This window comes from Choloepus didactylus, chromosome 5 (assembly GCF_015220235.1).
Source record: "Choloepus didactylus isolate mChoDid1 chromosome 5, mChoDid1.pri, whole genome shotgun sequence".
Classification (NCBI taxonomy): Eukaryota; Metazoa; Chordata; class Mammalia; order Pilosa; family Megalonychidae; genus Choloepus; species Choloepus didactylus.
Window position 1 is genome coordinate 147148115 of NC_051311.1, and position 26562 is coordinate 147174676.

Below are 26562 nucleotides of genomic sequence, written 5' to 3' on the forward strand. Positions count from 1 at the left end.
CCTTAGCTGCTTGATCTCTTTTCCTGCTGCCCACTCCCTGCCCTCTACCCTTCTCTCAGCTCCAGCCACAGTGGCCTCTTTACTCTTCCTTTCTCATGTCGGACTCTCTTGCCGCAGGGCCTTTACCCTGCTGTTCCTTCTTTCTGGAAAACTCTCATCTAGATACTACCTTAGTCCAGTCCCTCACTTCATTCATGTCATTGTTCAATGTCACCTTCCTTCCCAGTTTGATTTCCATTCCATTCCATTTCTCCCCATCTGACCTACTTCTTTACTTGTTTATTGTGTTTTCCTCCAACTTAAATGTAAGCTCCTTAAGGACAGGGATGGTGTCTTTTATTTCCCTGCCACAGTGCCAGTGCTAAAATGCTAAGGGTATTTACTGAGTGAATGTTCCTCCTGGTGCCAACTAGAAAAACAAAAATTTGTAAACAAAGTAAACATCTGTCAGAAGAAGACCTACACTTTCATTAAGTGGAATACTATTTAGACTCATGAAAAAACGGAATGCTATTTGTCTTCTACAAGCTTGAATAAGCTGTAAATGAATTCATTTACTGAAAGGAAAGTGGTTTATAACATATTAAGTGCAAAGACTCAGGTTATAAAATAACATGCATGACATTAGCTCATTTTTGTAATAAAACTGAATAGAAAATGTTGTTGAAGTATATGCATTAAGGTATAAACTACATTAAGTGGCAAACTACTAATCTAAAAAAAAAAATCAAAACAATAAACCCTGTGAGGTCATAAATTTGAGTCTCCTCTGTTGACTTTAACAGATACAGAAAAGCAGCCAGACTAGTTTTGATCTGGGCAGGTCAGGATGGGGAAAATCATATCTTCAGTAGGATTCTCCTGGACTCTAGGAAAAAGCAATTCCTCAAATTGAACAGACATTAAAAGCCGAGGAACCCATGGGAGATGTGTTTCTTGGGGTGGGGAATGAGTATGACTTGCAGAAATTTTAAGGAATCATTTGGATTTAGGCTTATTTCTTCAACTCTCAGGTTTATTTAAACACTCCTGTCTCCAAGTAAAGATGGACCAGCCAGCTGCCTCAGCTCCCAGCCGCATGCTGCCATCACGGAGACACAAGACGCACAGACCCACCCAGAGGAGATGTGGAGGTGAGAAAAGACAGGTAGTGAAATCAGCGAGGCAGGGAACAGTGAAGTGAGAGGAATATTTTTTGCCACTGTCTGTTCTGGCAAAATTAAGGCTTAATTCCTCTCAAAGGATTCTCTCCTGGCAATAAAAGCTGATATTTCAAAGGAGGAAAAATCTCAGAGTGGGAAAAACACATTCAACTCAATTATATGTTCAAATGGTGAGGGGAGTGATGTCTGCGAGGGAGGAAAACAATCCTTCAGGTCCAGGTTGGGAGATTGCCTCGTAATGAGGTCTTTGGGGCATTTGTGTAATTACCTTGCACAGAGCCCAATAACCAATCTGGGTTATATAGCTGTTCTTAATCAAGAACAGATTATGGCAAAGCTCTTGTATAACTAATTTGCTGGTTAGAGTAACCAAATTGGTTATATAAAAATGACTCCACTTAACATAGTAGTGTTGGATTGGTGGCGACCTGGGTAATTGCAGTATTTTACACCAGGGGACACTGATGACCACACGGGAGTAGGGGCTTGTCTAAGGCTGGCTGGTAGTAGAGCCAGAGCCAGAATCCAGATCTTCCAATGCCCACGCCGGAGCTCACCACCCCACAAAGATACCAGTTTAAAATCATGATCCAAATTACCATGGTGGGACGGGTGGGGTGGGGTGGGGTGGGATGGAGCGCAGAGTTTGGGAAGAGATTCCCAAACTTGGAAGGGGTCAGCTGGGCTGTCTATGAATCAACTTGAGAGTTTATATAAACATACTGATTTTGGGATTCCATTGCAGGGATTTATATTTCATAAATACATCCCCAAGTGAATCTGATTCATAGCATCAGCACAATCACTGGTCTAGGTTATACGGTTAGAATACCAAAGAACCAGCAGATTTCTATTTTAAAAAGCAAAATGCAAGTCATTCTCCTTACTCATTCTATGCAAAAAAACAACATGGAAATATGCAATTATAAAGCTCAAAATAGCTCCTTCAGGGGACCAAAAAAAAAGAAAGAAAGAAAAAAGATTCACATGTCTAAAGATGCTTAGGCCACAGCTGCAACCTGTCCTTGTGGCCAAACCCTGGGAAAGCCAAATTTAGGGGAAGACATGTTGTGTCGATTGTTTGCTGGGATCCACGACCGGGCAGGCTTCTCCAGGAGGCACACAGCCAGCTGGCACTGCCTGGAGGGAGCTGCATTTGCTAGCCTGACTTCCTAGCTGGCAGCAGCCACCCCAGAGGAGTGGGATGGGTGCATTTGCTGGGGAAGGAGGAATCTTTTGAGAACCACTGCAGACTGGCCTCTCTGAGTCCTTACTGGAGGCCTGCCCAGACCAGGGCCCTGGCTCTGTGCTAGTCAAACATCTAGCCCTTTCCCGGTAGTGAGAGTGTGGGTAGGAAAGAAAACACAAGCCACAGAGAGCTCTCAGGAGGCAGTTGGGGATATAATAAATTAGGAAGTCACACGGCTGTGTGTTCTGAAACACAAGATTGAAAATAGATAATTTTTTTCCTCTTTGGGGAACATACTGCAGTGTTGATATTTTCTAATGCAAATTTGGACGCAGCGGGCCTTCTCAACCAAATTACCCTGAGGAGGAAGGGGAGGGGAGCTCTTTAACATAAATCATTCTCACTTACTTTAGAAGTAAAAAGGATGCTGTTGACAGGTTTGAGGGTAAAACACAAAGTTCATAAAAATTCAGTGATGCCTGAAGAATATTTTTGGAATTGAACCTGAAGCAAATAGTCATGCAACAAATATTTATTAAATGCAGACTGTATAAAGCAGAATAGTATGGAAGATAAATTCACTATGGGTCTAGTCCTCAAGGAGCTTACACTCTGTAAGGAGGACAGGAGAGTGAAAGAAAAAGAAAGCCATGGTTGATAGGATTGCACAATAGTTAAGTGCAAACAACACAATATTATCCCATAGCAGTTACCAGCATCCAGTGCTTGTGTGACTTTGGGTTCCTTAGCCTTTCCAGGAGTCTCCAATTCTCCATTTATTAGTGGAGATGTTGTAAGTGTGAACTAAGATAATGTGTGCAACCTGTTGGCCTCGGAGAATTGCCAGCTACATAGAAAGCAACTAATAAAGGACAGTAGTCATATTATTTTTTCACCAATTCTTTCCTCTCTTCAAATCAGCAAGTGGTTTCTGATTAAAGCACCAGTGCTCAGGGCTGGGAGACCTGACTGGCATCCACTTCCTAATCTACTCCAGTAACCAGGTTGGCTTTTAGTGTATATCCAAAGGCCCCAGGTTAAAGATGAGAAGTAAAATGCATCTCAGAGCTTTCTGTTGTCTCCACTGCTCCCCCAGACACTGGGGTCTCTGAGGAGGAGCTGTGGCAAGAAGCCACAGTATTTCTGGGAAGTGGGTGAAAGACTTTAGCTGTAGGCACACTTCCCACTTCTTTTTCATTTGTTTGTTATACACACATAACTATAGGTTTGTACTTCAGTGCCATTCAGTGCACGCTAGCATCCTGATTTCTATTGTTTTAATTCCTTTCCTTTAGTGATCTTATGTCATTTTATAATCTATTTGAATCTTCAAGAACTCTGCTTATATTTTCCTTCCAATTTCACGCCACCCTTCCATAGTGATATTCTACCTTGACAACTTAATAGGACTTTTTAGCTTATTGCCTGGTGCACTGGAACCCTTCAACAAAGACAGCTAATTGTTGTTACCACTCTGGAAAACATTAGCTTGTGAGTCCAAGACCCACATTTAGAAGAGATTGGCATCTCCAAGATTAAGGGAATGTTGGGGTTTGAATCATGTTCCCCACAAGATATATTCAGCTCCCCACGCCTGATCCTATGGGTGTGAACCATTTGTAAACAGGACTTTTGAAGATGTTATTAGTTAAGGTGTGCCCAAGCTGAACGAGGATGGATCTTAACCAAAATGGCTGAAGTCCTTAGATGCAAAGGAAATTAGACACGGAAACAGGAGCCTTGGTAGCAGCCAGAAGCTGGAAGTCAACGGAACCAGAAAAGAAAGGAAAAGAACCACCATGTGTATTGCCATGTGACAGAAAAGCCAATGAACCCCAAAGATTGCTGGCCAGAAGATCCCTACCTCAGGAGGAAGCAAGCCTCTAGCCTCTGAAACCATGAACCAATAAATTCCCATTGTTAAGCCAACCCATTGCATGGTATTTAGGAAACTAAAAAGGAAAGAAGGTGGTTGTCTTTTTGTAAAATAGAAAGGAGGTTTCTACATTTCACATTTTTAGAGTGAGACCAGTAACCATAATTCTAGGTTAATTTACAGATGAAGAATGAACACCCATGCCTACTTGGTTGACTAGGACCACGTTACATCTTCTATGTTTTTCTCTTTCATTAATGATGCTTCTCTTTATATAAGGAGCTATGTGTCCTGAAATCCATAGTTCCTCATGTAAGTAATCACTGGGTTTTAGGGAAACCACACTCACCTTCCAGAGAGGAAGGTGGGGTAAGTTTCATCCAAGGAAGGGCCCAGTGAACAACATGCTACCCTGATTTGGGGAGAAATCAGTGAGTAGTGAACCTCTTTTAGACCTCCACCAGCACGCAGAGATTGTGAGCCCAGCTTCAGACACTGCTTCCCCAGTGCTGACCAGATTACCAGTACTTTCCCCCACAGTACTACTGGGGGAACTCCCTGCCAGGCAGGTCTCCCAGCACCTTTTGCTGATATAAAATATTTTATATCAGAGTTGAAGCAGATATAAAATATTTATTTACTTACTTACTTATTTATAGTTTTTATTCAAATTATATTTAAAAAATAATTTACTTTCTCTGGCCATAAAAGCTAACATATGTTTCATATTTTCATAACAATACGTGTATGTGTGTGTGGAGACAGAGAGAGAATAATGAAGCAATTATGGCAAAATGTTAACAACAGATGAACCTGGGCAAAGATATATATGAGTTCTTTGGACATTCTTGCAAAATAAAAGACAGATTTTAAAAAAAAAAAAGTATGTTCATTTACATTTTTTTTCCTTGGTCTTCTTCATCAATTCTTCTTTTCAGCGTCTCAACTCTTTATTCTTCCAAATTAACTCTGGAATCATTCTGTGAAGTTTCCACCCCAAATCCCACTGGTACTTCTGGATGAGATATGAGCCTGTGCACTGATTTGGATTAATTTACATCTTGTTTTAATGTGATTGCTTTTCAACTAAGAAAAAAAAGCAAAGCATTCACTTATTTATTCATTTGAAACTTCTATTGTATATTTCATTAAAGTCTTACAGTTTTCTTCATGTACGAATAAGATGTTTCCTGTTAGAACTATTCTGAAGCAGTTTACATTTTTGTTGCCATTGCTAATGAAATCCCATTTTTTGTTTTTAATTAAGTAATTACTGCTGACATATAGAAAACCTACTGATTTTTGTTGATCAGGTATCTAGCTATTCTCCTAAATTACATCAATTTTAATGGTTTTTCATTTGCTTGCTTCTTTGGAGATATCCAGATAAATAGTCATATTGGCTTCAATTTAAAATATGTTGTTTCTGTTCATGAACTGTACCTCCATTTGTCTGTGTCTTGCAATTTTAGCATCGTATTTTAGTTCTAGGTTTTAGAAGGAAAGCTGCTTGGGTGTCACCATTTTAAGTATGACGCTGGCTTATTTCACAGTCGCTTTTTTAAAAAAAAATCATACTAAGAATGTGTACTATTGCACAGTCTTTCACAAATGGTATTAAAAGTCATCAAGTGCCATTCTAGCATCAACTGAAATTAGCATTTGGGTTTTCCCATTGAGCATAATTGTGTGAGATGGCACACTGATGGGTTTTCTATTGTTGACCTCCTCTTGCTTCCCTGGGACAAATGAACCTTTGAGCCAAATTCAGTGTCCTCCAATAGGAAATACAACAATTTTTACAATATGCATTGAGCATACATTCATAGTCCATTTTTTTCATTTTACTTTTTTTTGTTGTCCTTGTTTTGGGGGAATGGACAAGGAATTAAAGAAAAGAGAATAATTTTTAATAAGTAGAAAGTTTAAAAAAAGAGGCACAGATAAAGTGCTACAGGAGTTCAGAGGAGGGTATGATGTCCTAAAACAGCAGGGTCAGGGGAACAGCCTCCCAAACCTGACATTTGAGGTGAAACCTGAAGGAAAAGAATTTCTTTAAGACAGAAAGAGAAGGCAATGGGAGTGTGTCTCTGTAAACGTCTCTCTCTGTCTTCATTAGAAGGGTGGGTAAATCCATCAGACCCACCTCTCAATCTACAACCGATTTTACAGATGGGGACTAAGGAGAAACGTGGCTAACCATCTTGGCAAAAGCCCTTACTTCAGCCATGCCTATTGCCCAGGGCTTCTGACTCCAAATCTAAGAATTTTACATGATGTCCTGCTGTCTTGTGATAATAATATTATAAAAACTGCTGTCAATTTTATAATTATTCTAAACAACCATCCCCAAATGACTTTTATATACTCTATTCAATGACAATTGTAAGTTTGGTCAAAAGTGAACTTAACTTTCTAAAGCCAGGCTCAGGCCTTGAACATTTATTTTTTTATTTTTCTTTTACACTGAAGGTGGAAGTGGCATATGAAAGTAGAAGTAGAATATGAAAATGCAGGTCATCGCCAAGATCTGAGAGTCATCAGCTTTCCAGTGGGCCTGGGTACAGTTTGTATTAAGGAGGAAAAAGGTCCAGAAGAGATTAATGGTTAAAAGCTGATTTTCTTAGCTTTCTTTAGCCAGAATGTTCTAAGAATGAAAGTGATGGATGGTCCTCTTCAATGTCTGAAAACACCAACGTCCCTGAGTTAAGTGTCTATTTTAATTGCTGCTGCACTGCAAGAGTCCTTTAGAGTGTGCATCTGTGTTATTTTTACTTGCTAAATCAGAAGTGTCTGGGTGATGAATTATACAAGGTACTCTGCTCAGCACCACTGTTGTATTATAATAAATATTGCCACTAAAAAACAAAGGAAAGAAATGGTGAACATTTTTATAGTGTGTGCAGGTTTCTTTCTGTTTTTTAAAAAAAACAGAGAAATAGTTTTTACATTTTAACCTAATTATACATGGTCAAACAGGTGAAGATGGCAAAATTGTTCCAGGGAAATACGAAGGTTTCAATCACAGATGTATGTGCATTCTGCCCTTCAATATACACCTGAGAATAACCCACACAAGAAAGCATAATTGAAGAAGTGAAATATCCATTTTGCTAAGAGGAAAGTAAGGTGGTGGAGCCCTGACATCTTAGTGTTGAAAAAAGAAATACATTATAATCTAACTTCAATGTCCATTTTTCTGCAACCTTTGATATTGTTACATTAGGGAAAAAACAAAAACAAAAAAAAACTAGTGCATTTCCCCAATTCCCAATACAGACAAAATGACAGAGTGCTGTGATCTAACTTCAGTTTGGTATAGTTTTCTGTATCAGAAAGGAAAATGCAGAAAAGACTTTTAAAAGTAAAGGGATGGAATTAAGGGCTTCAACTAACTATTTTTCAACTAACTATTTTTCACATCTTAACAGAACCCTAATTTTCTTCGAACTACCCACCATTCTATAGTCATATACTTCATGGGAGGTTGGCCCCACCTCAGCCCAGGGACATGTAATGGTTTGTCTAACGTCTGGATAGGCTTGTCAATATGATTTGAGTACAGGCACATACCGCAATGCTAGCCAACGAGACATGAGGAAAAGTTTGCTGAAAGGCTTTTGGAATCCTTTCCACATAACTAAAAGAGATCCCCCCCCCACCCCGGAAGAAATGGTCTCTTTGTTCCTGGACTGTGGGATAATAGCAGCCATTGTACTACCAGTCTGAAGACAAATTTGATACACCAAGGACAACAGGAGAGAAAGAAGAAAGAGCCTGAGTCCTTGATATCATCATCAAACAGGCGGGTTAACCAATCATAGGAACAACTAGATTCTGGATCTTTGACATTCAATAAATGTCCTCCTTGAATATGCTATTTTGAGTTGGGATTTTTATTATTTGCAGCTGAAAGCATCCAAAATGAAATGCTGCCAGGGCTAGGGGAATGTTAGTTTGCCTTCCCAAGTCCTGGCCTTGTACATAATCATGTTCACAAGTTCTTATCACTTCCGGAAAACATAATTCAATTCTAGAATTTTATGCCCATGACTGGAACATTTCTAATTGTTATTTAAAATCCTTCTGTTGGTTTCTGCTTCCTGTAAGGTAAATCCCGGACTCCTCTGCATGGCCAATATTTATCATTGGATCCATTCATCCTCTGCCGGCATCGCCTCCATTTGCTTGCTCTCTCAAACCCTATGCTTTTAGCCACATAAAACTAGAATTCCCAGATCTTCATGCTTTTTCATCTGTAGCTCCCACTGCCTGGAATTTTCCACAACCTCCCCCACACCAGCCCCCTCCATGGTTATTCCTCTCCTCATCTTTGTAATTCCGCACATTCAAGTATCTCATCTTCTCGGTCACACCTCCCCAGACTCCCCCTTCATCAGCCCTGCCCAGCTCCTCCTGAACAGAAAGAACCAACCATTACCTCCAAGTGCTGTTCATATGACTTCAATGTAATGTTACAAATGGCAAGATGCTTTATAAATCATTTCTTTATGTGAAGAACTCTCCATCTCCTGCTTGAGGATGGAAGATGTGTTTTAACTCTGTTTCCTCAGTTATTAGCACAGATCCTGACACATAAAGAAGGAACCCTAGAGTTACTGAATGACTGAATGAAAAGACAGAAAAATAAATATTCTAGCTCTATCTGATACTATACTATAACTGGGTAAGGTGCTACATACTCAAAAGATAAGTAACTAACCTAGTTGGACCAGGAGTCAAGTTCTCCTTGCATTCCTCAACAATTTAGTATTTGCTTTGGACATCAGTACTATAATAACAAAAACTACAGCTATTATTTTCTTTCTTTTGTAAAGGTGCTCCCACTACATGGCACTTCCACCCCCCACACGAATGTACCTCTTTTTTGAAGACTTGCTCTTTCCTGTCCCTCAATCTTGTTCTTTTAGCTGGAGATGCCAATCATACAACATAGCCTATAGGGATATGTGACTAAAGCCAGGTCCATATGCATTCTTCCTTGGAATTTTTAACATTGAAAGGAAGGTAAAACAATACCTTGCTCTCAAGAGAACCTCATGGAGAAAGCAGGATCAAAAGAATAATTTTAGTCAACATGTAGAAATTAGAAAAAACAAGAACTGTTTCAAGTCCTTTCCAGCTGTCACTTAAGTGAGTGCAGCAGAGATTATCTTTATTTTATAGAGAAGGAACCAGAAGCTCAGAATAGGGAAGAAACATGCCAAAGGCAGCCAATTAGTAGCTGAGCTATAATTCAAAGCTGAGTCATTCAGAAGCCAGAACCCAGCCATTTCACTTCCCTACCTCTTTCTACACTGTCTTTCTACAGTTAGGCATCCCAAACACCAGTCTGAGTTCAGGGACCCTGGGCCATAAGCAGTAAGTTCAAGTCTGTCTTTCATTCATAAACATGGATGGTATTGATTTTGATTAACTCCTGGCAGTGTCATAGCCTTCAACTAAATAGCCATGATAAAGTGCTCTGGGAATACAAATAGACATTATTTTAGACCATACTATTAGAGATAACATTTGTCTCCTGCAACATCAATTATTGGGAAGCAGAAAAATAATGCTGTTTCAAAAGAAAAAGCAACCCAAAAAACTGTGCATAAATATTTAGTATTGGTAATTTAATTAAACATTAACATGCTTCCTTTAGACACCAAAACATAGTTGGTGTTTCGGAAGTTGGTTTCCTCAAGAAGCCTTAAGTTAAAATCAAAAGATAAATCATTTCTGGAAAATAGAATCTTTCCATTTTTGCATATATCCCCTTTTTCAACTACTGATACTGTTAATTGGTTATTTCTTTGGTCTTAGCACCACTTTAGAGAACTAAAGTGACCATGGTTTCCTAGGTTAATTATAAACACAAATCTGAGAAGTGCTCAGAATCATGAACTTCAGTAATGGAGAAAAGCAGACACCTACAACCCAAAGGAAGATGGATTTGTGTGTGAAACTAATTTTCTTCAGAATAAAACAGATATCTCCTTCAACATAAGGGTGCGTTCAGATTTGTTTTTCATATTAGTAACTTATTTAATATTGCAATATGCAACAGGCAATCCATTAAAAAGCAATTTTCCTCTTACCACAGGGTGTTTTATCATCTGATGTCTAGCATTCAATCACAATGTAGCAGCCCTTTAATATTTTATAAGCAGAAAACAACTCATTTGGGCATGTAGACTTCAGAGACATGAAAATCTTTTGTGAACAATGCAAAATGCCCAGAAAGGCCTTTGTGGATGATGGTGAGCAATAGTTAAAATTTTAAACTTAAAACTACCAAGGCACTGGAAAAACTATGCTTTAGAACAGACAGAAGGCACATTTTAAAAAATATAACAACCAGGAAAACAAGGCCCCATTATCAAACTCAACTTGTTTTTGCACTGGCTGACGTGGAAGATCCTGGGGGCAGGGGCATGTCTGGTTCATCATTGGATCTACCCTGTCCATCAGAAACCCTGGCACATACTGAGTACTCAGGAGACTTTCACTCAACAAATGAATAAATGCATTCATCATCTTAGATGTAGGGAAATGGCATTGTCAGGCCTCAGTTGTCTGAGCCCAGCCCAGCTGCAGAGACAGGACTTGACCAGTTGCTGAGCCAGTATGGCAGATATTACGAGCCTTCTGTCCACCAGCAGGTGGAATCTGGAACAGTCTGCAACCCAAGGATAGCATCTGGGGTACTCCCAGGAAGCCCCAAGGTATTTGCCTTCATCCCTACACTGTGATCTCAGTTCATAAAATGGGGTTCTGTCCCAGGTCCTGGCTTGACTATGAGTTCCTCAAAAGGCCAGAAGGGCTGCTTTATAACAGCCAGAAGCCTGGCCCACCTTTGACTGACATCATGATGACTGACCACTCAGAGCTTGCCCCCTCCATTCCTCTCCACCCAACAGACGTGGCCCTGTTGACACTAAGGCCAGCTCAAGTCAGACCCCAGCCTACCCTGCTTACACACCCTGGAAGTTGTCCTTCTGGACCCTCTCTGGAGGCCAACTTTTCCACCAAGTTAGTCCCCTTGGGTTGAATCTTATCTGTTCCCAGGGGTCTTCTCTCACCCCTAATGCTACATTTTCAACTACTGAGGTCACCTGAGATGAAGCCAAAATGAACACAGCTACAGAAATCATCACTCAAAATACTATCCACCCATCTATTTCTAGATATTCTACTTTGGAAAAAATGGGGGATGTAAGAGCACAGTAAAGTTTCCGAGTCATTTACCTGAGGACATAAAGGTCATGTTTTAGTTTTCCAGGGCTGCTGTGACAAACATTCACTGGATGGCTTAAGACAACAGAAATTTATTGTCTCACAATTCTGGCATCCAGAAGTCCAAAATCGAATTGTCGGCAGGGCTATGTTCCCTCTGAAGTCTGGAGGGTTCTCGCAGCAGCTTGCCAGCATTCTTTAACATCATTTGGCTCATGACTTAACTCAATCTCTGCCTCCATCACATGGCTGTCTTCTTTCTCTCTGTCTGTGTCCAAATATCCTCCCCTTATAAAGACACTTGTCATATTGGATTAGGGCCCACGCCAATCTGGTTTGGATTCAACTAAGAACATCTCCAAAGATTCTGTTTCCATATAGGATCACTTCACATGATCAGAGATTAGGACTTGAACCTAACTTTTAATCCATAATAGGTTGTAGGTGGCAGAGACAGAACCTAGCTCTCTTATTCCCTTACTCCTTTTCTCCTATGCCATATCACTGCTATGTGTTAACTTTTAGCAGCACAGACATAAGGAGAAGAACTGAGAGCCAGGTGTGGTGGTTTAAGTTGTATATAACCTGGAAAACATGTTCTTTAATCTATTCCTGTGGTTGTAAACCTGTTGTAAGTAGAATCTTCTGATGAGACTACTTCAGTTAAGGTGTGACCCACCTCAATCAGGATGGGTCTTAATCCTATTACTGGAGTCCTTTAAAAACCAAAGAATTCAGACATGAGAGAGAGAAAGCCACAGACAGAGTAGCCAGAAGCTAAACATCGGTGAAACCCAGAGATGCTGCCAGGCGCACTGCCATGTGACAGAGGAGCCAAGGATCACCGGCAACCTGCTCCAGAATGCCACAGAGGAGGTGTTGCCTTGATATGGACATTTCTCTGGCCTCAAAAACATGAACAAATAAATTCCCATTGTTTAAGCCGAACCATTTCATGGTATTTGCTTGAGCAGCCTAGGCAACAAAAATACTGGGCGTAGTGTGTCATTGCATAAACGAGTACACCTTCTGCTGCCCTCAAGATGAGGCCCATAGCCAAAGGGAGCTGTCGGAGGAGATGAAAACGGAGGTAGCAAGGAAAGGCAATGCAGGGCAAGAACTCAGACACAAGAAATACCAAGAAATACATGAAATGACTATTCTCTAGTTTCTCCAACTCTGAGACAGTCCTGCAATGCTTCTCAGCAAGTGGTTTTCTGCAATTTCCCCCCATAAATTGAGATAAGCAAGAAGTAGTCATGGTTATCTGACTGAGGAATTCAGTAGGATCTGTTGGCTTCAGGACTTTCACCCTTAAGCTACACAAACAGTAAGCAATAAGGCAGTCAGAAATCTCACCTGTCAGGCTAATGAGGGGGCAGGAAGGAGAACTCACATCTAAATCCAAGTTAAACTGAAATCTTAAAGTTTAGTAATCACTAAACCAGCGTCAAATGATGCAGAAATCTCTCAGATTAGACAACTATTGTTCTAGTATAAAAATGCCCTAATTTAGGCTCCCATCCCCACTGCAAGATGAAAAGGTCTGCTGTGCTTGGTCAACAGACTAAAATTCTTTCATTTTTTCCTTTCTAAGTTCAACATTTTCTAGTTTGTCTCAATAGCACCTGCGGTCACTTTTACGCTGTAAATAAAACATAACCCTCTTTCCAATTTAATCACAGAATTCCTTCCCATTAATCATTTCAGACCATTATTTGAAGCTCTCAAACAGGTGACTGAATATTTATGCTTTCACAATAAAACCAAGGACCCCAATATTTTTCTGGTACAAGCAGTCTTCTCTAGTGCTCATGTTATTAAGCCTATAAGGGAAGATTTACATGTGTTCCTATTCTATAGATATTGGAGAAAGTGGAAGTTGGCAGGCTCCACATTGACTTGATATTGGAGTCTGGATAAATCAGATTTATTTTAGCAGGTTAAAGCCAAATTATGCAAATGAGGAAAAGGCAAGAAGATCATCTTTCCCTTCTTTTTCTGGGTGTCCTCTCCTAAATTCTGCAATACAACTAAGGAAAAGAGAAATACACATATTGCTGAAGTCATTTTTCATCATCAGCTACCCATTTTCTTTAATAATTCTTTCTTAGAGTTAGGATTCCAAACAACTAAAACAGTGGGAACAAAAGCATTCTGTTAAGGTTATTCAATTTTTTTTTTTAATAGAAAAAATTTGTTCTGAAAGGAAGGAAGATGATCTACTGGAAGATTATAAACTGGAATTTTAAAAAAGAAATCCCTAAACAGGATATTAAAATGCAAGCCTGTTTTAATATACATTCATTTTCATAATATTTAAATTTCAGCTACAATACCTTCTAATTTTTCCATTGCCATAGATTTTAATAATGCTTACTCCCACAGCAGTCATGCAGAAATGCATGCACTGGAAACCCGAGCCAAGGAGTGTTCAAACCACTGTGATGGCTACGCGATGCTGGCAGCACCTTGGGGATTCTTTGTGTAGGTCGAGGCACAACCTTGGAAGTTGGATCTCTGGGGAAGCAAGTGTACTTACGCAGCTCGCCCACTTTCAAGATCTCGCACAGCATCTTGGTCAGCTCTATACTGCTGCGGCCAAAAGGACATTCGTGCTTGTCTTCTCGGCTACTGTTCTCAAGCACAATCTGCAGTGGGAAAGGGAACAGGTCAGAAAGGGAATTCAGTTGGCTGAAAATGTCAAGAATGTTGGCTCCACTGTAATAGAGAAATCTACTCCAGATCCCCACACTTAGGCTCTTGGGACGAGGAAAAAAAAAACTGTACTAAAAGTACATGGAACCCTAAAATCCGCATGTTTTCTAAATCTCCAACAACCCTTTTTAACCCTGTAAGAAACTATTTTGCTTGTGTGTTTCCATTTTCAGAGAGATACCTATGGAATGTTTTTTAAAACTGTTCGATAAAGATTTCTCACTTAAATGACAAGACTGTCTTGCACAGCCATCTTCCCTCTTTTGGGAGTAACATCTCTTTTCTGTGCTCCTGCTCCTGCATTTCCCCCATACGTTTCCCTGTTCTTACAAAATCTCGCCCCTGCTGTTGGCTGATTGGCTCACACCAGAGAAGCACATGATAAGCACTGGACCAATCAGAGTCCTTCCCTGAGACGGATCATACCCAGGGGGAAAACCAGCCCAGCTACACTGATGGTACCTGTGGGCTGTGCGTTCAGGAACTGCTTGGACATTGGGCTGCAAAAAAAAAAAAAAAAAAAAAAAAAAAAAAATGGAGCCAACATGAAAAGGAAACCAGAGAATAGAGACAGTGAAAGCCCTGCGAGCATTGGAGTCACTGTTTCCACTAGTTCCTGAAGCACACTTAACTTCTTTGTCCTGCAGCTTAGTCGTTCAGGGATTTCTTTGGAAATCCTTCTGTCTAATAAATGCCCCTCTGTCCCCAAGCTGGTCTGAGATGTTCCTATCACCTACAACTAAGGGAGCTATATTCTACACAAAAGCAAAACCTATTTTAAAGTTACTCAGATTCAAATTCATTTGTCAACAATGGGAAGCCTTGTATCTGAGGAGGCTGCTTGTCTTATACAGGAAGCAGTCTATCCATCTCAGAAGCTGTTTCTGACTTATCCAGTCAGCAGTGTCCATCTCCTCCTCAATAACCCAGAGCACTGTGAATATGTGTCTCCCAACAGCATCTACAACAATGCTGTGCAGTGACTTATTGTTCTGTTTTCCTCCTAGACTATGAATTCCGCAGGGTCAGGGACTGTGTTTTATTCACATAATCAGCAATATTAATTGGGCACCAATTATGTATCAGGAAGAAAGTGAGGCCCTGGTGGTCCAGTGGAGGACAAGACAGACAGGGAACCTGACCTCATGGAGCCTTGCTTCTAATAAAGGGAGACGGACAAAAACATAAGAGATGGTCACAGTTTATGACAAGTGCTGTGAAAAAAAAATTGATTTGCTGAATGATAAAGAATAAGAGGGAGAGCCCGGGGGGCATGGGGCAGTTGAGATAATTCTGTGATCAAGCAAGGTTTTTAGAGAATTGAGAGTTAAAGGATGAGAAAAGGTGTGCCACGACAAGGTCTGGGGTGAAAGGATATTACAGGGAAAGAGACCAAGGGCAGAGCCCCTGAGGAGGGTGAGTTTGGGGGCAGCTGCTGGTCTACAATGTGGCAGGACCTGGTGGTGTGCAGGGCAGCAGCTGGGGTTCCAGGAGCCTGAGGGGGGGACAGACCTGGGCAGAGGGAGCCAGAGGTGGGAGCCTCTGGCCTGAAGGGAGCCAGAGTGCTGTGGATGGATGCCTTTCCAAGACCCTGAGAGGCTAACCAGGAGGGTGAAGCAGGCGAAGGACATGACCAGATTAGTTCTGAAAAGATCTCTGGGCCCAGAGACTGGTTAGTAAGGGGTACGAGAGAAAATGCAGAGAGAATCCAGCTAGGAAGCTTGCATAGCTTTCCTGGGAGAGATGAAGGTAGCTCTGGCTGGGGCCCTATACAGGGAGCTCTTAGCACCTGGTAAGTGCTTTAAAAAGGCAACATAGAGAAGCAGGCAAGGAATGAAGAGGGCAAGGAGCAGAAGACTTTCAGGAAAGAGAGATAAAGGGGAGGCAACCTGGAAGCAGAGAAGAAGAAAGAAGGAGGGAAATATAAAAGGGAATAAGGAAAAAATAACAAATTTTAAAAATTAATTAATTAATTAATTAATTAATGAGACAGGGTTCAAACAGTGAAGTCATGTAAGGGCAGCTCAAATAGAGCAAGATGTTAAAAACTGAAGGAACAGGATTTTAATAAAAACGTGTTCCTACTATTTTCTGCACAAACACCATAGCAATAACACACACACACCTTAGTATATGTAACCATACTGTCTCAAAAGCAGATCAGATATTTCCATACGGAGATGTTCCCTCCAGCATTACCTATTACCTCGCTATAATCAGAACATAAATAGTTTGCATAGTCAATCTCTTCCTCCATTTGATGGAATCACAGGCACTTTTCACATCTTTCATCCTTATCACTTTATCTTCCTCATGATCATCCAAGAAACCCATGAGTCCTCCATCCCCTTTTATAGGACTTTTCAACCGTTTGTGACATATATGCACATAAATAATTATGCGCTGAACATCATGATGTCCTTGAGATATTCAACAAAAATTCTTCCTTATGATCTCTGGGTTGGTTGTTTTCTTCTCTGAGAAAGCTGAACATATAAACTCCTAAGAAACGTCTTCCCCTGCCAGGAAGGCCAAGGCCATTGCTGGGAGAACTTGAAAGGCCCAATCCCTTCTCCTGGTCGCTTCTCGACAATCTGCCTGAACAAGAAGAGTCTCATTAGACTCAAGGAACAAATCCCCCTCTTCCTTTCAAGGGAACCCATTCTGGTTCTAACAGGGACTAGATAGAAAACCAGGAGAGGTGAACAACTAAAGTCCCATCAATCAGTGCACCTTTATTTCTCTTTTAACAATTATGTATCTGAGAAAGCTGTATCAGAGAATAAATCTGAATTTCCTGACGGTGAGAAAAGGAATGGAAAAAACATAGCAAGAAAAAGACAGAACTTAAAGACAAGATAGGAGATAGGTAGTTTTCAGCCAGCCCCCAGCTCCCAGGGAGCACATCTCCTTGCATTTCACATTAACATTTCATTAACATTTCATGAGCGCATCAATATTTAATGATGATGTGATCTGCATACACTGTAGGTAGAATTACTGCAGCCAACAAATGTTCTGGAAACATTTCCAAGGCACAGTTTATTAGCAGGCACTAAATTAAATAGTAATTTAAGTAATCAATATGTAAATAAACTTGCAGAAGCCTTTCAATTTATTATTTAATGCACCATCCATCTTATCCTATTTACCTACATATAGAAAAATAAAACCTCCTTCTTGATGGATTTCTTTCATCAAAGCAGACATCAATGTTTAAAGTTACTTATATAAGTTTTAAGATCAACATTCCTATAGAAATATTTTAGAAAAGACCATGGATATGAATGTCATTAATCAGATGTTACTACAGTGAGAGATAATTGTTTAAATGGACAAGAGCTTTTTTTAAAAAAATTAATAAACTGATAGATCTATGTGCATCTTCAATGTCCTGGTATTGACGATATCCATCTGAGACATTTTGAAAAGCTCCATTTGGAAATAATTTAGTCATATTTTTCTTATTCATTCCCTCCTTACCCTTCACAGTGTAACAGCAAACATACCGGAAGAAACACCAAAATGGATGGGCTACGAAAACCTGCTATTATCACTCATCTTAGAGTATGTTATACACCAAAAGAAGTCGTAACTGTCTGCATGTTTTATTAAATAAAAACAATGTACATTTGTACAATATTAAGTATAAAACACTTTAAAAATACTTTACAGTTTACAAATATATTACATATGCTCTATCACCTCATCCCCAACAAGTCCATAAGGTTGAAGAGGTGACTATTATTATTTTTAGAATACTGGAACAATAGGCAGCAGTAATTTGCTTAGGTCAATACAACTAGCATATATCAATTATTGAATATTGAATTAGGAATTCAATTTTTAAGGTCTTCAATTCCTAAATCTCTTCATAGTTTACAAATTCCCTTCCTACACATATTGTCATGTAAGTCAACAGATTTCATCTAATGAGGCTGAATTTTATCCATTTCCTTGACCTCACTGAAGTGAGTCTCTCAAATCTGGCCCCTCTTAGACAGTGGTATAAGATTCTCTCTCATCTCATTTACCTCCTGAAGGTCATTATGGATTCCTCAAGGTGAGTGACCAGAGCTGCTGAAGTATCCCACAGGTTTTATCTCCTGTGCTTATTCTAGCTCTTCTCCCCCCGTGCAGATCAGGAACACATTTGGCTTGGGTACGATCAATGAGCCCTGAGTACAAAGCCACTCACCTAAGTCCTGCCCCTTCTCTGACTCTCAGGACCATCCCTGCCCTCTTAGGCTCATGGTTGTCCTTGGACACCTTGACACCTGCCTCCACTTTCAGCGGAAGCCCTCCCCACCTGGTACACGTCCAGTCCATTCTGCATCCCCCGGAGCCCAGCCCCGGGTCACAGCTTGAGGCTTCTCCCATCACCTCTCATCTGTGAAAGCTTCTTTTTCACTCTGAACCTTTGTCATGTTGCTCGGCTCTAACCTAGGGTCAGATGAGGCATACCGATCTCACAGGCCACTGAGGAAAATCCCGGGTTCTCTCCAAACAGAAGAGATTGGCTGTTTCCGCCTCAATTCTGACACAAAGCTGTTGTGGGAAGCATTGATAATGTAGATGCCAACCAAAGCTGCCAGTAACTAGAATAAGCTTTCACAAGTTATTCCTCTCTTTGGGAGATGGAGAGAAGGTTTATAAAACCCACTTCAGAGGACCATTGTACACATTAAGTCACATAGCTAAGACAGAGTGCCTAAAAGAGACTCCACAAGGCCAGTGTATATTATCTCTATATTTCCTCCCCCTCTCCCTACTCCTGTGTGGCCTTTAGGCAACATTTCAAGCAACACTTTTATCAGTGGCTAAACCAAAATCATACTGGCAGTGAGACTGGTTCTCCGATGGCAAGTGAAAGGATGCCAGAGGCCTGCCCATTGACTCAACATGAGAGGCACATAGATAAAATGGTGCTGTCACCTCGTCACACCAGAAAGGCAAGAGAGGAAGTCCCAGGGGCCGTATTCAAGAGGGCTCTTTTCCAAGAGTATAAAATTGTGCAAGCCTAAGAATGAGCAAGGACCTGAAGAACATCACTTCATGGCAAATAAAGTCCCCAGACAGTTCTGGCCACCAGAAGACCCCTGTCCTCCGAGCACTTGTGGCCCTCCCAAACCCTGCAAAATCTATCTCCTGGCCCTTTGAAAGGAAATGCCCATCCACTCCTATGTTAAACCGGCAAATAAACAAACAAAGAACCTCATTAGTATCACTGAGGCCTCCCATTCCCCAACACAGGGGTAGTTTCACATCCGGAACAGAACATGGGGCACCCAGAATGAAGCCCCTGCCCTTGACATCACCAAGGTCAGGCTTCTTCCAAGTTCAAAAAGTAAACCCAATTTTCTTTCCTTTCAAAGAGACTTGGGAGCCACAAACGAGTCATTTCTCCTATGCTCACCCCTGGTGCCAGTGATATTGACTGGTCCCAAGAAAGCCAGAGAAAAACATTGGTGGGAACCCTGAGCTGCCCCAGGGGGCTACATAAGGGGTTAAATGTGATCACAAATTCTGGGCAAGTTCATAAAATTAAACAAACATGTCAAAGCCCTACTATGATAATTTTAAATGGACAGAGAAAGAAGAAAGTTAAAATTATAGCAAGTATGCCAAGTAGGAATTAAAAAACAACAAATCAGAATCACAGGGAGTTTGCAATGGAAGGTTGCCAGTCCACCTGATCCAACTCCCCCATTTTACATTATGGGAAGCTAGGCCTCAAAGCAAATAAACCCAAAGGAGAATAGCTTTAAAAAAGCAGGCAAGAGGGCAGAGAAAGAGAAACAGCAGCTTACATTTATCGGATGTGTTTATTTTCCAGGCCCCCTTACAGGTGCTTTGTACTGGTCTGTCTCATTCAATGCCCAAGTATGAAAACACAGGACAGAAGTATACCACGATCCCACTTTACAGGTGGGGAAACTGAGGCCAAGAAATGTTGTGCAATTTGCCCAAGGCTGCATGGTGCAGAAATAAACCCAGCACTGGTTCTTAGGTAGCTCAACCCCAAACTACACACTCTTACCTACTACATTATATCAATTCCTTTAGAAAAAGGAGAAGGTGAGAGAGTAATAAATCTTTGATGGGGAAAGGCTGTGAATGGTAACAGATGAGTGGATAACACTCTTCTTGACTCTACTTCTAACAGGTCTGGTGACATTCTGCTCATTCCCCAACCACAGTTTTTCCTCCTGTAAAAACGGAGGCAGGAACACCTATCTACAAAGGGATGTAAAGATTAAATGGGAAAAATGGAGGTAAAGATATTCTTAGTGTGGGAAACGCTGTAAACACTATGATGGAGATGACTAATGCTACTAATGCTGTAATGATCACATGAGCTCTTGTGCTAGGGTGTGCTTTTCTGAAATATTCTTATAGCTACAGGGCAAGGCTGTTGAAAACAAAACAAAACAAAACAAAAAAACAACAGAAAACAAAACACAATTGCTGTAGAGATTATTAATCTTGTTCTTTGGCCAAGTAATGACTCAGGTAGAATAAATATTATTTCTGACTTAGACGGTTTTCCTGAGGTTTTTTTTAGCATCTCCTTGAACGGTGGTTCTTCCAACTTCAGTGTACATGAGAATCACTTGGAGGGTTTATAAATAGAGATTGCTGGGCTGCTACCCCAGAGTGTGATTCAGTAGGTTTGGGGTAGAACCCAAGAAAAAAAAAGCAAGTAAACCAAACCCTAAGATCTTCTGAGTCAATTGGGGTATCAAAGGAGGGAATGTTAGAGACGGAAAACACACTGTTAAAAAACAGAATAAAAGCACCACACGCTCACCTTCCCTGATCATACCTGGCCACTTAGAAAGCTCCATGGTATGTCCAGAGTTATAGAAGCAGCCCTTAAGGGTATTTGGACAGGGCGAAGGAGTCCAAGCCAAGGTGCTGAGATGGGTTTTCAGCAACCTGGAAGCTTCCAAGCAAAGCATGTGAGCCTAACAGATCGCCAGGGAAAAGAAAATCCAGAGCAGAGTATGCAAAAGCTTAAAGAGCTGTTTCAAAGGGCAAAAGAACAACGCATCACAGGAAAAAGAGAAAAAGAGTGCAGAAGGGGTCAGATGGGTGAAAAAACAAAGGCGAAAAGGCACACAGGGAGTCAATATAAATAACAATCTTGACAAGTGAAAGGAATGGTGTAAAACCCAACTAATGAGGTAAAATTTTTCCAGAATAAAATTAGGCAATTGCACATACAGAGGCATAATAAAGGCCATAAATATAAAATGGCAAGGAATTGACTGGGTAATGGTGTAGTAATTAAAGCCTGGAGGTTCATAATAGACCTCGAATTGAACATTAATCAACCAAAAAGAAACACTCCCTGCACTTTGATACAGTGCAACAAAAGCAGGATCTGTGAAGCACATGTTAGCAAGCACATTCACAGGGCTCTGTTGAAAAGCCTTCCCTCTGGGTATGAGGTCGCTGTGCGGGTAACACACACACACACACACACACACACACACACACACACACACACACAGAGGGAAGGATTGAGCAGCAGCAGTTCATGTGCTAGCGGGCCCAGGGTGGTGGGCACCACTACAGGTCTGGCAACATCTTTCTTGAAAGCAGTGGCTCTCAAACTTGAGCCTGCATTAGAATTCCCTGGAGGACTTGTTAAAACACGCATCGCATTGCATCGCTGCTTCCCCCAACCCCCCGAGTTATGATTAAGTTGTTATCAGGTGGGCCCAATAATTTACATTTCTAGCAAGTTACGGGGTAATGAAAATGCTTCTAGTTCAGGGAGCACACTTTTGAGAACCACTGATTTAAAGTTATGCTACTGGTATACCCCCCATTTCCACTGTTAGTAAACCACCTGTTTTTAAAGACAGGCAAAGTGATAGAGTAGGTGGAAAAAGAAATAAATCTGGTTGTTCTGGGTTTGTTTTATCTGTGACTAACAAAGAATATTAGCAATAAGAGTTAAAGTCTATTGACTGATGACCATGCTCAAACTCTCAAGTGCTTAACTCAGTTCTCATGAGCCATCAAAGGAGGACTACATTATATAGAAGAGGAAATCAAGCCTTGGAAGAGCTTACATACCTTGGCTACTGTCTAGCAGATAAATGTGATGAATCCAGTCATTCAGAATCCACCCACAGACAAGGCTCAAATTTTCTGTTTCCCAGCCTGGGCTTAGGATTGGGACACTCTCAGTGTTGGGTCAGAAATGGCTCGGGATGGCTCAGGATGACAGTTCTAAGGACCTCAAGGACAGCCTGTGAGGGGAGTAAAGGGTAAAGGCCTTCCAAAGAAAGCCCTGTGGCACCCACTCATGGAGAAACCCTTCTCCACTGCATACTGTTTAAATGCAAATCTCATAAGTTTCCTGGCATTTGATTTTGAAAGCTTCTATTTTTTTAGGATTTAACAGATATTTACTCTCCCACTCCTTTTCAGACTTTATTCACAGATAACCCGGAGCTCTTGTTAAAATGCAGATTCTGATTCAGCAGGGATGGGGTTGGGTCGGAGGTCCTGAATTTCCATCAAGAGCCCAAGTGATGCTGATACTCCATATCCAAGAACAATGCTTTGAAGAGTAAGGTACCACCCTTCCCTAAGTCTACCATCTGAATTTTAGCCCCAACCCACATATCCCTTTAATGTATCATTGTTCATTCATTCAACAAATATCTCTCAAACACTTATTATTGTTAAGCAATGTGCTAGATGCTAAGAACACACATATGAACAAAATACCATTTTAGGGCTTAGAATTTATTTGGAAGACACAGGATGGAATTTGTAGGGTGGAGAGATTTTCACTGGATACATACCTCTTTTATGTACTTCTATATGATTAGAATTTCTTTACAAGGAAGCCTTATTTTTAAAATAAGAAAAAAACAACTAAAATAAGAAAAAAAAGCACACCATACAAAGAAAATGCAGTAATAAAGGTGTTTGAGATGCAAAGGGCAGACAGAGAAAGAGTCATCAAGAGGGTGAGCCTTGAGTTCAGTCTGGACGGAAAAGAAATTGATTCCAGACCCTCGGCTGAGGCATCTTTTTAACGTTCCAAACCAGAAGTGAACTATGGAATGTAATAAAGATTAATTACAACCGGGAAAAGGATGCTGAATGAAGGCAGAGAAGCCCCATTGCATCTTGGGCAATCTCAGCAATAAATCACAAGATCATAGGGCAGAATTTTGACTCATTCAGTATCACATTACTGAATACAAATGCCTTTCGTCTCCTTCACAGGAATGCCAAGACACCAAGATGTTTGGCTCCGTCTGACAGTCACTGTTGGATGAAAAAGTAGGCTTGGCATTTCTCAAGCCTGATTTCTTAGTGAGAAATTGTCACTACTGTCTCACCAGTTATTGCTGTCTTAGAGCTACGTTACTCTCCACAGAGAGTGTCTGAAATATATTTGGATATAACTCACTTTACTAAACAAACACATTCCAGGACAGCGAGCGGTAAAATGGATTCCTATAAGTCGGATCACACCTTTTCTTGCTTAGCTCATAGATTTATAAATTCACTCTGGTTTGCGAGAATGGATTGTAGGAGACAGAAAAAATGAGAAGAGAGAGAAATTTTTCATCGTCCACATCTGAACAAGCAATAAATCAGCTGTTTAGAGGTATTTTTCGAATACACATACTAAATTAGCTACAGTGGGAAATCATTTATTGAAACCTTATTAAGAAATTAGGCGATGGGTTGTTTTACTTGAAGTTAAAGGAGGTGAAAGGGAAATCTGTCCTCTATTAAGTCTAGTTCATTAAATGGAATTCATCTCATTATTACTTTTTCAGTGTAAGAATCCCAAATTTTGGCAACTTCTGCTAAAGGAGAGATCTCTCCTCAGACTGGTTCTCCCATAGGGGATGTGGTTTCCTCAGATAGAAATTTCTTCCCGGACTCCTTCCCCCACACTCTCCCCACATTCATGTACCCTCCTCCACCCCCACGTGAACTTTTCTTTCCCTTCAGACCCAATCCAAGTGTCTGTATTTTTCTGCCCCAATTGTGGTGAAGCCCCCAGCTTTATGCCTTACTCACCTATCACTGTCTCACTCAGTAGTTAGTTCCTAAACAAATGAATGGGACGTCCCAGAAACACCACCTCTGGCCTCTGGCTGGGCTGGCAGTGCCCATGAAGGTTTTAATTAGCATCTCTGTCCTTCGTGAGGAATACCAACTTGCCTTGTTTTAGCACCAAAATTTCCATAATTCATTATTTCTATAAATTCACAATCATCTTAAGTAATATATTTCACCTGCAGCTTTTATGAGAAACAATGGCTTATGTGATGCTTCCAGCAACCTTAGTCTCACTATCAGGAGGGGTTCAGGACCCAGAAGTTACTCAGTAGTCTGGGCACATATCCACACAGCATCCAGGCTGCGGAGGGAAACTCCCATAGGAACTATCTGCATCCACTGCACGTGCCTGGAGTGCCCCCAGGGAAGCTGCGGCCACACTGGAGGCCCAACATACAAGCAAATTCTCACTGGGCCAAAGCCCACATTTCAAAAGCTTGTTTAGGGAAACTGCACACTTACCTTCTTTGTGCATTTTGAAAATAAACATTTACAGAGCATTGGAATGTGTGAGAAATGTCCTAAGTTGTATGTTTATGGAAAACACTTGGCAAGTATTTGCTATAAATGCTTCCTGTAAATGCTGTGAGTGAGAACCAGCAGGGAAAATGTATGAGATGAGAGGGAGCCAACTTTGACTGCCAACTTTGCCCCTCATGTCGGCGCCACTCCTCAGCCCCTGGTGACCCATAAACGAGATGCTGGTAATCCATGGTGGGGTGGGGTGTGGGGTGGGGTGTGCTGTCAGAAAAGGGGCCTTCCCTGCTTGGCATCCCATGTTGGAGTACTGAAATAGAGCCCACTCCTGTTTCCTAGGTGACAATTCCCCGACAGGGTTTCCTGCCCCCTTGGCGGTTGGCAGTTCTCATTCCAAGTCCCCTGTTTTGGCCATTAACACTCACCTGCTCTCCTTGGCCTGTCCCTGGCTTGTGTCTCAGTTAACTCAACGGTGCTCTCAGGTGGAAAGTGAAAAATGGGCAACAAGAGACTCAAAAGTGCTCCTTCGGCAATGAGCACCACATTAGAGCAAGAGTAAGGAGGACATTTACTTACTCTATAACTTGAAAAGATCTCTGAAGATATGGATGGAAAGGGGGACAGCGTGTTCCAGGCTAAAGCAATGAATGGTGGTGTTTTTCCCAGGAAGTAACCTTGACCTTTGGAATGAACCATATGATATACGCCTGGGTACCACAGAGCGGCTGGCTCCTCTTGGGTCCCAATCAGCCTACACATTAAATATAAACAGCACAAGTGCTTAAATATTAGGGAGATCAATGATCTTACTGTCTACCAAAAAGACTTTACTTTTTCCTTCTTTAAGAATAAAAGCAGTCACAAATCCCAGTGTGCCTAAGGCTGCCCAGGTGAGGTACCGGCCCACCTGCCCAGGTGAGGTGCCTGGCTGTGTTTGCATGGGTGCCTGGGAGCTATGTCCTATCACTCACATCCTCGACTCCAGGGCCACCACCCTGGTGTCTGCACATTACCCAAGTCTAATGATCCACATCCTCACACAAATAATTTAATCCTTTTATAAAAACTTATTTCCTTAAGGTGCATGTCTAGAAATGGAAATAGGTGAAAAGATCTCAGCATTTTTGCCACTTGAAATGTGCTGTTAAACCATGATCTAAGAAGCTGGTCTCATTTCATACCCCCCAAATTGATGTGGGAAGAGTCCCCTTTAAGACCATTTCACTGGCCCATCTGGGCCTAAGATGAAAAAGGAAAATAGATGAACCCTTGGCCTTCTCCTCAATGGGGAAAGGAAGTGGCCAATGGGGCACTGACCCTCTCGATTAACCCCAAGGCGGAAGGCTTCTCCCAGACCATGAACCACCTGCAGCTGCTTCCCAACCCTCCAGGGCCTCAGGATTCCCTGGCCTGGAGTCAGGCACATGCTTCCATGGCTGGTGGGGAGGCGACGATGGGGGTTGAACTGTAGGCTCCATGGGGAAGAATCCCTAAGTCGAGTGCCTATTGATGGGTTCACAGAAGCTGGCCAGGTACTTTGCTTCTGCCTCCCACTACCACCATACTCCTCTACAAACAGGGGCCCCTCTTCCTGCCCAGAATTGCCTTGCATTGATTCTTCAGCCCTTCCCATGGCAGGTTCCTGGAACTCTTGGGCCAGCTCTGTGTCCTTTCCAGGCTCCTACTAGACAGTCCATCAGCCAACTCCATCACTCATTGGCACTCTGCACTGGCTACACTACTCACCCATCAGGTTAACACCATGTATTCTACATATCTCATACTGCTAGAAG

At 41.4% G+C, this 26562-nt stretch overlaps 1 protein-coding gene across 4 annotated transcripts in view; it reads right to left on the bottom strand.

Annotated features, from left to right (window-relative positions):
* ELMO1 (engulfment and cell motility 1) overlaps nucleotides 1–26562 on the bottom strand; it is a 548078-nt gene that overhangs the window by 241597 nt on the left and 279919 nt on the right. For all 4 annotated transcript variants that reach the window (XM_037837090.1, XM_037837088.1, XM_037837089.1 and 1 more), the window contains one exon: nucleotides 14010–14118. In XM_037837090.1, the coding sequence (XP_037693018.1) occupies nucleotides 14010–14118 (109 nt within the window). The remainder of the gene's footprint in view (nucleotides 1–14009; nucleotides 14119–26562) is intronic.